This window comes from Seriola lalandi, unplaced genomic scaffold (genome assembly GCF_002814215.2).
Source record: "Seriola lalandi dorsalis isolate HSWRI2012SDOR001 ecotype SW California unplaced genomic scaffold, Sedor1 jcf7180002054906, whole genome shotgun sequence".
Lineage (NCBI taxonomy): Eukaryota > Metazoa > Chordata > Actinopteri > Carangiformes > Carangidae > Seriola > Seriola lalandi.
The window spans coordinates 409,749-421,743 of record NW_019525458.1 but is presented as its reverse complement, the minus strand read 5'-3'; the positions used below and the strand labels follow the sequence as shown (position 1 = coordinate 421,743).

At 43.0% G+C, this 11,995-nt stretch overlaps 1 protein-coding gene and 1 long non-coding RNA gene across 2 annotated transcripts; one reads left to right on the top strand and one right to left on the bottom strand.

Annotated features, from left to right (window-relative positions):
• Window positions 1–48: 48 nt before the first annotated feature.
• Window positions 49–5,554, bottom strand: LOC147817729 (homeodomain-interacting protein kinase 2-like). Its single transcript, XM_087169672.1, has 9 exons — window positions 5,262–5,554; window positions 5,007–5,189; window positions 4,727–4,908; window positions 4,142–4,265; window positions 3,885–3,995; window positions 3,711–3,791; window positions 3,360–3,604; window positions 3,076–3,251; window positions 49–209 (listed from the first exon to the last, which is right to left on the bottom strand). The coding sequence occupies exons 1-9, from the start codon at window positions 5,526–5,528 to the stop codon at window positions 49–51; spliced, it is 1,530 nt and encodes a 509-aa protein (XP_087025798.1). The 5' UTR covers window positions 5,529–5,554.
• A 2,568-nt stretch (window positions 5,555–8,122) lies between these two features.
• LOC147817728 (uncharacterized) lies at window positions 8,123–9,297 on the top strand. Its single transcript, XR_015436096.1, has 2 exons — window positions 8,123–8,599; window positions 8,913–9,297. It is a non-coding gene; the product is annotated as an uncharacterized LOC147817728 (long non-coding RNA).
• The last annotated feature ends 2,698 nt before the right edge of the window (window positions 9,298–11,995 follow it).

Below are 11,995 nucleotides of genomic sequence, written 5' to 3'. Positions count from 1 at the left end.
ATGTGTTATGAATAAATTATTATCACTCGCCAAAGTATAAACACAAGGTTATTTCTTCTTCTTCTGGGATCTCTCAATCAAAACAGTAACAAAAGACAGCATGGCAAAGCAGCGTGGGATCATGGGAGTTGTTGTCTTCACCACCATCGCCGTCAGCTTCTCCCGGTTTGGATTATCCACGGGTCTCCTCCTCTCCGTAACCAACTGACCTGCAGACAGTACAAAACATGCATGTAATTAACGCTGTGGGCCTCAGTAACGGTGGACAGCTTGACATGGTGAATCACATTTCAGTTGAATGTGCAGATTCCAGGGCTCAGGACGGGGCACGCCACCTCCACCTGTGCTTTTCTATGATGAAGCAAAATATCTTCCATGACAAATAAAATGATGGATTATGTCTAGACCCTCAGGATTAGAGAATATTAATATCAGGAGTAGAGAATAATCAGATATTAAAGGTTTCTTTTCTGTTTGTGTTAAATATTGCAACACAACGATTTGGAAGAAATGTAAAATGTCTCGTAAACATCCAGAGGAATAAACATTTAGATAAATATCTTGTTTAGCTTCCTATCTAATGTTCCCCAAATTATTTATAGAAAATGTAAACTGCCACCCGTGGTTCCTAAGTGCGGCTCTCCAGTTCGTGAGCTGCCTCTTCAGGAGGAAGTTGTATCTCCAGCTCGGCAGTGAGTGTTGATTAGAAACAGATGGAGGGAGGAGGGGGTGTGTGAGAGAGCGATTTAAAAAATGTCGAGCAGAGGTCCGGCTCGGTGGGAAAATGGAATGATTCAATCACCACTCACATACGCTGTCTTCGCCCGAAAACTGAAACCACACGACAGATTAGAGCGCAGCAAATCACATGTGTGAATGTTGGCAGGTATTGTGCATTTTCCTGAAGGTGGGTTTAGTCCATCATCTGCTCCGAGTCAAGGCTCTTCCAAAAACAAGAACATCAGGCCAAAAAAATAAATAAGTACAGTGCATTCATAAAGTATTCAGACCCCTTCACATTTAATGTTGCAGCCAGAGACGGTGTTAAGAGTTTCTCCACGGACAGGGTTGTAGAAATTCTGTCATAATCTATTATTAGCCGCCATTTTCATTTCAATTGTTAATGCTAACGAGACAAAATCTTTTTAATAGCATTTAATTCATATACAGTGACACAAGTGTAACCCTGGTTAGACTCTTATCAGTGAAGTCATATGGACTATTCAGTTTTCTCAATAGCGTATCGACTTGTTGATTGGCACGCATCAAAAATGATCCCACACAGATCCCCTACATAGGAAAGTATATGTAATCAAATGTGACAACAACTGCACATTTTAAAATATAAGACTAGAATCACGTCCTCGTGGTTGTTTACCCCCGCAAACCAGTTACAGGAAATATAGTCACAGTCTCTCCTCCCTGCATTACAGCGTTCAATAATAACCAGAAGTGTTTTTTCAGAACATTATGATGTCACTGTGAAATTGAACTTTGACCTTTAGGATATAAATTGTTGTCACCTGATTTCATCCTTAGAGACATTTGAGTTAAACTGTGTCATAACTAAAGAATGAACTTGTGACTTATGGTCAAAAGCGTGTTTTGTCAGGTCACTGGGCGTTCCCGATATATTGCATTCACAAAAACATGAGGTCATTGCCACCTTGAACTTTGAACTTTGACCTTTGACCACCAAAATCTAATCCGTTCATCCTCGAGGTCCTGGAGAATTTTTCGGGCCAGATTTTAAGAAGTTCGTCAAAGCATTACCGAGATATTGCGTTCACCAGAACGGGACGGACGTACGCAGGTTTACGTTTTTGTGTGACGGATAACCCGAAAACTTAACGCCTCCGTCTTTGGTTGTCGTTGGTGCGGAGGCATAAAACCAAGATATGGTCCATCAGGGCAACACTCAACATACAGAGATTGGAGGAAGTGTTCAGCCGGCTGAGCAGTCCGCTGCTGCCTCAGTGTGAAGCGTTACATGACAGATAGCGGCGTGGATACAGAAGAGACACGTGTAATGCTGAGGGGAACAGGAAAAGCCCACCTCTACACTGAGAGACCACAGCTGTGTGCTGTTTACACAGCCTGGAAACATATGCAGACAACCTATACACTCAGAGAGCATTTTATCAGGAACACCCCCCCCCCCCATGCATGGATTCCACCAGATGTTCTGCTCCGTATTCACATGACTGCATCACATCGTTTCTGCAGATTTGTCAGCTGCACATTCATGCTGCCACATCCCGAAGCTGATGTGTACTGGATTCAGGTCTGGAAACTGAACTGAAACCTGTGACATGGATCATTATCCTGCTGGAAGATGGTAAACTGTGGCCATGAAGGGAAGAACACGGTCAGTAACTATACTCAAAACAGACTGAGGCATTCAAACGTGATCGATCCATTTTATTTGTAAGGATAAAGACATTATAATATTATGGAAAGAAACCCAACAGTTCCCACAATAAGCATTAACTGGTGACAGCGGGGAGGGAAAACTCCCTTTAAAAGGAAGAACCCTCCAACTGAACCGGGCCCAGGGCGGGCGGCTGTCTGCCTCGACCGACTGGGTTTGAGAGGAGTTGGTCAAGCTGAAGTCAATAAGCCTCAATGTGCAGGACTGCTCCCGGCATGATGTTTTCTTTTAGACAAACAGAGAACACTCAGTACGTCTGGTTTCTAACTCCATTTTCCTCCCATTGTCCGGGACTGGACTTACCGGTCAATCACAGTTCATATGTAATCAATTTTCTGTTGTCTTTAGCGTACTGAACCCTATAGCCACCGGTGCAGCCAAACTTCATTGGTTATGTAGGTTTTTTAAGGCTGCCATCTTTGTTGAGAACCTCAACTTCCACTGACACACAACAGCTAAAAGTCCAATTCATCCACGAGAAGAAGCGTCTGGTTGTGTTCTTCTTCTTCTTCTTCTTTTTATTCTTGCGAGAGTTGCTCTTGTCTAAAAAACAAACATTAAGTGCGTCAGTTGTCTGTGGTGGATTTAACAACAACGTGGAAGCCTTCACCATTTCACATCAAGTGAAGGTGTGTATTTCGTACCTGCTGTGCTGTCCTCTGGCTCCTCCGCGATGAGTGTCTTGATCTCCTCGTTGGAGTTGGTGAACTGAACCTGGTCGGGATCCAGCATTAGAGTTTCACAACTCAGCGTGTCACTGAGGCACTCTGATGTGACGTCTCCGTCACCGCGACAGTCCTGAGCCTGGTCAGTCTGGGTCCTGAACACACAGGCAGCAGATTATAGCGTATTGGTATGTAGCATCTACAATCTCTCTACCTCACAAATGTCTAGCCACAGCAGGAAAAGAGAAGTATAGCTACTGTACCTGTCGTCAGTCTCGCTCACGGTCTCTGTCCTTCTGAAGTCGGTCAGATCCTGGTAGCTGCTGCTGCTGCTGAGCTCATCGGTTGCTGTCTGCAGAGCTTCGTTCAGGTAGCTCTGCGTGATGAAGGGATGCCTCAGGACCTCCCTGGGAGAGATCCTCTTGCTGGCGTCTACCTGTAGCATCGCTTTCAGCAAGTCGACGCACTGCCTCCATCCTTCAGCTTCACCTGCCATCTCCTCGCTCAACTAAACGGGCAAATCAACAGCAGTTGAGTGTTTTTTTTTCTGATTCACGAAAGGAAAATCAGTGAAAGTAATTTTTCAGAAATTACAATCCAATTACAATACGTACTGTTTTCAGATCATCCAGAGAGCTGTAGGAGAATTTCTTGTTTCCAAAGGAAATCTTGTTTTTCCAATACTGGTCATGTGTCTAAAAGAAGGAGAAGAAAACTTGACTTTAACTTACCTCTTACCTAAATTTCAGACATTAAAATGTTGAGGTGTTGAAGTTAAATAAAGAAACCTTGAGGGTCCACTGATTGTCATAAGTCTTGATGAAGAACTGCCTCGTCTTCAGACCGGCATCCAGAAGATGATCCGCCGGTCGGCCCAAGACTTCACAGATGGACTGCATCTGGAGACCAAACGCAGGGTCACACCAGAGTATTCAACATAAATGACAAGATCCAGCTCCCAGTCATTCTTCAACTGCTGAACTCAAGCTGGGTGCAGGATATGAATGATGCATTACCAGGTCTGTGAGGAAGAGGCATACTTAACCTGATTGTACTCAAAGTACCACGGGAAGATGAAATTTCCAAACATCATCAACCCCATCAGAGCGCCTAGAGACCACATGTCGACGGCCTCATCGAAGGGGAGTCCCAACATGATCTCTGGAGCTCTGAATGTGGAGGAAAAGCAGCATCTAAGTATCTATATATCTAACGAAACTGGGATATTGCAAACATACTCTAGTACAGTAGTTCCCAACCTGTGAACCTGTAATTATTAGAAGAAATAATCAAAATATAAATCATGTTTTTAAAAGTTTTAGAATGAAATAACCTTCACAAACATTAGAGATGTATAAAAAACTCCTTTCATTGTTTTCACGTCTCTGAAAACAAATTGTTTTCAGGTCGTGCGTCCAATGCCCGTCCCGTTCTCGTGGACACGTTATCGCAGTGACGCCTTGACAGAACTTCCTCAAATTTGTCACAAACATTCATCAGGACTCAAGGATGAACTGATTAAATATTGGGGGTCAAAGGTCAAGGGTCAAGGGTCAAGGATTTTTGCGTGGGCCATGAGTTGGAAGAGGTTGGGAACTAGAATTAAATGCAGTCTCTCTGTAAACCTCACCTGTAATAAGGTAATTGGTGAGTAGAGCCCACCACGGCTTCAGATGCGTGAAAGGCCAAACCGAAGTCAATAAGCTTCAACGTCAACGGCTGCTGCTGATCCTTCACCAGCATGATGTTGTTGGGTTTTAAGTCTCCGTGGATCACTCCAACGCTCTTTAATCCATCAAAAGCTGTGGCCAACTGCAGGTGCAAGGTCGTCAATGCAATTCAGATCCGTTTTTTCCCCACAGTTTTAAAACAGGTCCATCAAGAGTTTCATTCTGACGCTGCATGCATACCTGCTGGATGATGAGCCTGATGTCTTCTAAAGGCAGACGCTCCTCCTGCATGTAGTCCGACAGACTCATATCAAGCATTTCCAACACTAGCCCAATGGAGTTGTTAATGTGGTACCAGTCATGGAGCTTCACAATGTTGGACTGGTCCAGGTTGTATCTCATCAGCTCTTCTAATATGGACGCCTGGGGATTTGAAGCGTTTAGGTGTAAGTGGATGAAATGAAATCATGATCTTCATCATCCCTGTTAACCAACCTCTTTCGTGGCGTTCTGGACAAATCTCGAGACTTTTATGGCCACAGTCTCTCCGGTGTCTCTCTTCCTGCACTTCACCACCGTCCCATAGTCCCCGCTTCCCACAAAGTCAACCAGCTCATAGTCGCTTGGGATCGGGAACACATCCGGGTCACTGCTGCCGTCCTCTGACATGGTTAATTGATTTATGTGCTGAAAGCAAAAAAGGGGAAATGGCAGATAAATGAAGACCAAGAAGAGTTCACTCTCATTCTTTTTAAATGTCATCAATATCACTTGCTTTAACTCTTGTGTTTTTCTGGGGTTTAATTAAAAGCCAGTCATTGCTGCACAATGATTACACTATCTATCTATCTATCTATCTATCTATCTATCTATCTATCTATCTATCTATCTATCTATCTATCTATCTACAGGTGGTTACTGATGGCTCTGGTTTTTCTGTTGCAACATAACTGGATTTCAGAAACAGCATCTTACCAAGTTTCGTTTTCAAGTTGGGTCTTTTCAGTTCGCCCTTGAACGTGAGTGAACTTATTGCGTGGATCCTCAGGTCATGTGTAGTCTTCTTGAAATTAGTGAAATGACTGAATTCCAAGTGTTTTGTGTCATTGCGACTTTGGTTCTACGACTTCTTTATGACCAGGTTCTGAACGGACTGTTCTGGAACTCCAGTGGGTGATGTAAGGAGTTGTTGATGGATTTAAATAATACAACATAACAGAGCAAATTGAAAAACATACAGCATAGGTCTGTGTCTCTGAAAATACTATGGCCTCCCAATGAACCACGTATTTTTATGCCTCTGTGCCGGCGACAGTCAGAACTGGAGGCATATTGTTTTTGGGTTGTCTGTTCGTCCGTCCGTTCTCGAGGACACGATATCTCAGTAACGCCTTTGACTTCTTCAAATTTGGTAAAAACATTCACTAGGACTCGAGGATGAACTGATAAAATTTTGGGGGGTCAAAGATCAAAGGTCAAAGACATGGTGAACTCACAAAACACAGATTTGGCCTTGTGAAAGCGATATCTCAGTAGCTGCTTGACAGAACTTCTTCCAATCTGGCACAAACATGGTGTCGCGCCATGGAAGGCGTCTTCATTCAGCCCATGCAGCCATGAGCTGCATCGCCACGATGAGCTGTGACATCATCACCGGGGCACGCAGATCATGGACGTGTATGGACAGTCTGTGGATTCCTCTGCTGGTGGTGGTTGTGTTTCCTTCTGGACCAAATGTGGTTGTGTGAATGATGTAAAAAAATTGACTTAAATATACTTAAATTAAAAAATGGGGAAATATAAAGAGAAATTTATAAAACAATGAAAAGCGTTTTTTTGGCTTTCATTTATTCCTCTTTATATTTCAACATTTTTATTCATATACTTACTTATATACTTATTCTTTTAATTATTCCTGCATTTATTTACAGAATAAAACCATCTGCATTTAGATTAATTCTTATTATAATCTTTGCTTTCATTATGCAATTCCTGTCTGCCACTGGGCATTTAATTTTTCCAGGAAAATGAAGTACACCTGCCACAGTGAAACCAAAACAGAAAGAGGATAGTGCTTTTATTTTACCTGGTAGATATTGATATGACGGATGTGTGAGTAACACAGCAACAGAAATAGAGCCCCGTTGCGGGAGGAGGCAAAGAAGGCCAAGAGGGAGAGTGACAGTCAGAAACCAAGGTAAAAAATCTCACTCGGTGGAGAGAAGCATGGTCAGACTGGGACAGAAATTCAGCTGTGGACTTATCCACTGGGAACAACTTAATGGATTTTTTACTGTCCACCTGCAGACTGCTGTGGCAGCCCACAGCTCCAAACAGACATTCACTCAGCCTTGTTTCTACTAGATCAAACCTGCGTACTTATTAATACAACCAGGTGTTTTCCTCTGTCTTTATCACTGCACTGAGATCAGGGTTTCTAGTTCAAATTGGGATTCTTCTGGTTGTTTCTTGCTTTGGACAGCAGCCAGGCTGACAGCGGTATTCGTGTTGCTACAGCTACAGCTACCGCTACTGCTAGCAGATGGAAACAAACAAGTCATTGTCGATTTGATAATCTAAACAAATAACACGTTCCCTGGTGGTGACCTTCCTAAAATAAATCAGCAGCAACATTAACACCAGCTGGAAAAACTGGGGAAGAAAGTTGTATATCGCCCCTTTCAGGCTGAAGGTATTTGCTGTGTGAAGAAAAAAAGTAAACAATGGTTTCAATAAGGAAAATTAATCAGCTTAATGAGTCTACAACTGTCACCCAATCAGAGAACAATCAGCTCGAGAGCTGAGACTGAATCCCCGAAGACAATCTGAAATAATTTCACAGAGTGTCATCATCTCCCTAATTAACAGTTAACCTCAGAAGTCTTGGATGAGCATCTGATGAGCATTTCAGCCACAGTTTAAATCCAAATCACACGGGGTGTCGGCACCATGGACATTCACACACACACACACACACACACACACACACACACACACACACACACACACACACACACACACAGAGATACGCTGTTACTGCTGCACAGTCGACGTCTGCGCAGGAAAACAGAGCACTTAATCAGCCCCAGTGGGAATAAACAATCTGATCTGTCATCATCAGCAGTCCCCACCACTGTCACAGCCTCACAGAGCAGGCTGGCTGTCTCGCTCTGAGGCTGCACCTACAGCAGCAGACACTCTAGAGGGCAGTGTTGCCCTCAGATTGGAGCTGAGGAACCAGCTGCAGTGTCTCCCCGTGGGCCTCCTGGCGTGGAGGAAGGAGGCTCTCTTCCTCTTTTGTTTCCCAGTTGCTGCAGGATGGGACCTCTGCCAGCCTGCCTCTGAAAGACCAAGTGAAAAAAAATCCACTGTGTGGCGAAACAGACAGATCATAAATCTGCAAATCTGGCACGGCTCACTTATTGAGTGTTACGGCTGCAGCTATACCGCAATTACGGCCTGGGCCAGTCAATAGAGAATCATCTGATTTCCTCTCAGGATGCTGTATGAGGTGAAGGCACTGAGTCTAACTGTGAAGTGAGGGATAAATAAGAAAACATGCTGCGTTCGCCGGTTGTATTCAGACTCTGAATTATAATTGTGTTTGTTTCCTGAAATTTGATCTGATAGGATCATTTTTCCCCGAGGTGCCTGTTTTTTTTTGTTTAGGCATCAGAATGGATAACCTTATCTTTGGCAGACTGTGTCGCCTGCAAAACACTAACCAAACACAACAAATGGATTCCTCCACGCTTCCATACGGACCTCAGAGGATTGTAGAAAGCCGATCCTGGACCTCTGAGATCTGCAGAGGTTTATCTCACATTCTGCAGGTAAGTGAATAAAAAGAATCATGGAGGACTGTAAAGGATCTGTATGAAGAATGCATCTATCTGGATCTAATTTGTAAAAAAAAGGCTAGATTTTAGGGTCCTCTCAATGTTTACTGGTTATACACTAAACATTTACTTTACTAAAAGAGGATTGTATGGGTGTATCTTGGATCCTGGAAGAGAGCTGGGGGTGCATTTTTTCTGGAAACTAGATTTTTGGAGACAACAAACCAAATAAGATGGATTTTGTTTTCTGAAAAACAGCTGATGTGTCTCTGTCTGGATTCTTTGTCCATGTGTTGTTTGATTATAGATCAGCTCTAGCTTCTATATTAATACTGTGAAAGTATGAAAGTCTCAGTCCACAGAGAAATGCACACAGCCTGTATTCAGAAACTGAGCCTTAAAACCAGCCGTCAGGACTTCTGGAACTTTGTGATGTCACAACAAAGCAGTCACCAAGCCCCGCCCACCTGGACCCACCATCCAAACCTTGCAATCATCATTACACCTGGGTCCTGTAGAGAGACCCTGTTCCCTGGAGAACTGGATTTATAGTCTCTAGATTCTGGAGAAGGTAGCGCTGTGTTTCAGGAGACATGTTGAGGTTTTACTCAGACCTTATTCTTTATATTTTTTAGCGCAACATGTTTGTATAAAAGGGGCAATATAAATAAAGTTGAGTTGATCTACATTCACAGGAGTGTATGTGTGGGTTTATTCACCGGAGGAGGTTATCCTCACGTGATGCAGCTATAATTTACAATCGGTCTTGTACGTGACCCATCAGGCCTGTCACTCTCCACACTCCCTGAGCCATAAATCAACCTCCACCAGGTCACACACACACACACACACACACACTGAAGAAAATGTCCGTCTCAAATATCTAAGTGATTCTAGCCGGTTAAGTCCTGGTGGAAACGCTGATTTATTGTAAAAACACAGAGGTAATGAAGGTGGATATTTTCCACAGCGTCCAGCTCGCATGCTGCACATCTCTGACACGTAACGACAAACACATCCCTCAACGTCACTCCTGTCTAATCTGTATTCTAATGCTTCGCAAGGAGAGCGGGAAGAGGTCAAGGTTGACTTGAAAGCTGCGAGTGTGCTATGAAATATTGATTGTGATGATAAAATATTCTAGATTTAAACATCAGTCTTGCCAAATGTGCTGAAGACCATCGGTGTGAAGAAAAACAAAAAACAACAAACATCAGCAAAAAGCACTGCGGGTATAACGGCTCGCCGCTCACACACATAACAAACCGGCTGCAGTGTACGTTTGCGTTTCCTGCCTCGGACATGTGAGAGGAGATTTAATCTTTTTACCCGGGCGCGACCCCTCCCTTGTGACTGCTGGGGTCATGGGTGCAAATCAGCCACGGCGATCACACAAGTACTGTCATCGTACTCCAGCTCTCACTCTCCAACATCCATCACATTTTTCACACAAACTGCTGTTCTCAAATAAAATACAAAGACACAGTGTGGACTCGGGATTATAAATCACCTCAGCAGCAGGACCGTAATGCAATATTTGCTGTAACAATTTCCCCGAGTAGCGCTAGGTTAGCTTCAAAAGGCAAAGCAATAACAGTCACAGGTCCTCAAATAAGCAACCTTTGTTTGCCCAGGACGCACAATCGCTCTGTGCTGTTGTTTGAACCTTTCTGGAACATTTTCAGGTTATTATATCTGCCCATCTTATTTTTCAGAGAGTGAAACATGATTCAGGCAATACTTCTCAACACTGTGGCAGTTATGACTTTCCGCGTCGGTGTATTTATTTCAGTGTTTCTTGTTAATGTGACAATATATGCCGTTTAATTCCTAACTCATCCCCACAATGCATCTGTGCACAGACGTTAGCAGTGGAATTTGATGCTTTCACACCAAATGTGCAACATCCATATGGTTGATGTTGGACGATTAAAACACTAGGTTAATGTTAGGGATAGGGCTGTGCAGCAGGTTATCATGACCCATAGTTACCTTTTGTTGCTAGGCGACATCTAGTGGTCGTAGTAATTATGACGGGAGCAAAGGGAAAAGTGCGGTGACGTAGCATAAAGAGTCAGGAGGAGGGTTGTGGTGGACGGATGGATATGACACAGGAGAGCGGTGTTCGATTCCCGTGTGAAAGTTGCTGTTCATGTTGTTTCTATTATCCATGACCGCATTGTTATTATGTAACCATGACGACAACAGTCGTCTTCCTTTTGATCGTCTTCCTTTTAGATTTTAACCCAAATCATGATCTTTTCCTCAACCTAACCATGACAGTTATTACAGTAACCATGACGATGAAGGTAGGTACGCCGCTCTCGCTACAGTCTGTGTGTTTATTATTGTAACCGTGACAACCAAGGTCCAGTACACCTGCTGCCATAGGGGCGCTATTTCAGGAGACACTCCTTATGGGTCGAATCAGAGGGCGACCAAAATTCAATGTCCGGGGCATCGTCTAATTCCAACGTTAATCTGACGTAAAATACTGACACTGATATTTTGTTGGTTTTAAGTTGTTTTATTAAGTTAACAAAATACAACATCTTCTAAACGCCTCATGCCAAAGACGTTTTGACACAATAAAATACCGACATTCTGGTCGTGAGCGAAACCTAATATCTGCTCATGTCAATTATCCAACTACCTATAGCTTGTCATCATTTATGTGGTGTATATTGCTAAATAAATTGGTGTTTAACCAAATTACCACACACACAGAACTGAATCTACAGGTGTGAACGCATCCGCTACAACAGACCCATGTGGTTTTCTATATCAGGGCTGGTGTCTTTAGTGCGTCTTTGCATTTTCCACATTAAAAAAAATTAAATAAAATCTTTCAGGCGTGTGAAAAATATCTGAAGGGTTACATGCATATTTTATGGTTTCATAGACAATGAAAAGTCAACACTAATGCTTAATTCATCACTCACTTTTATATTCTTTGTAGCTTTGTGCCAGTCAGGCAGTTTGTTCGGCCCAATGCTGCTGGTCTCCAGAGGAGACAGACTGTAAAATATGGTTAGTGCAGTGTTGACATTATAACAGAATGACCACAAACAGCAATTTATGAGCCCATTATTCAATTAAGTATGTTTTGAAAGGAGGCCAGTTCCCTTCAACCTTCTGCTTTGGGCTGCCTCGCCTCTTGCCTCTCAGCTCTCTCTGGTTTTGTACAGAGTATAATATACTGTGGTTCACTAAAGGTGTGACACATTTTTCCTTTCGCTCCCAGTCCAAATGGAAAATCCATATACCTTCACCTCTTATTCATGTAAGAAATGTCTTTGTCAGACAAGGTCATGTGTAATAAATTTCAGTCTGGGTTGACATTTTAATGATTAACTGTATTCAATACATCATACACTCAAAGCACAGTTT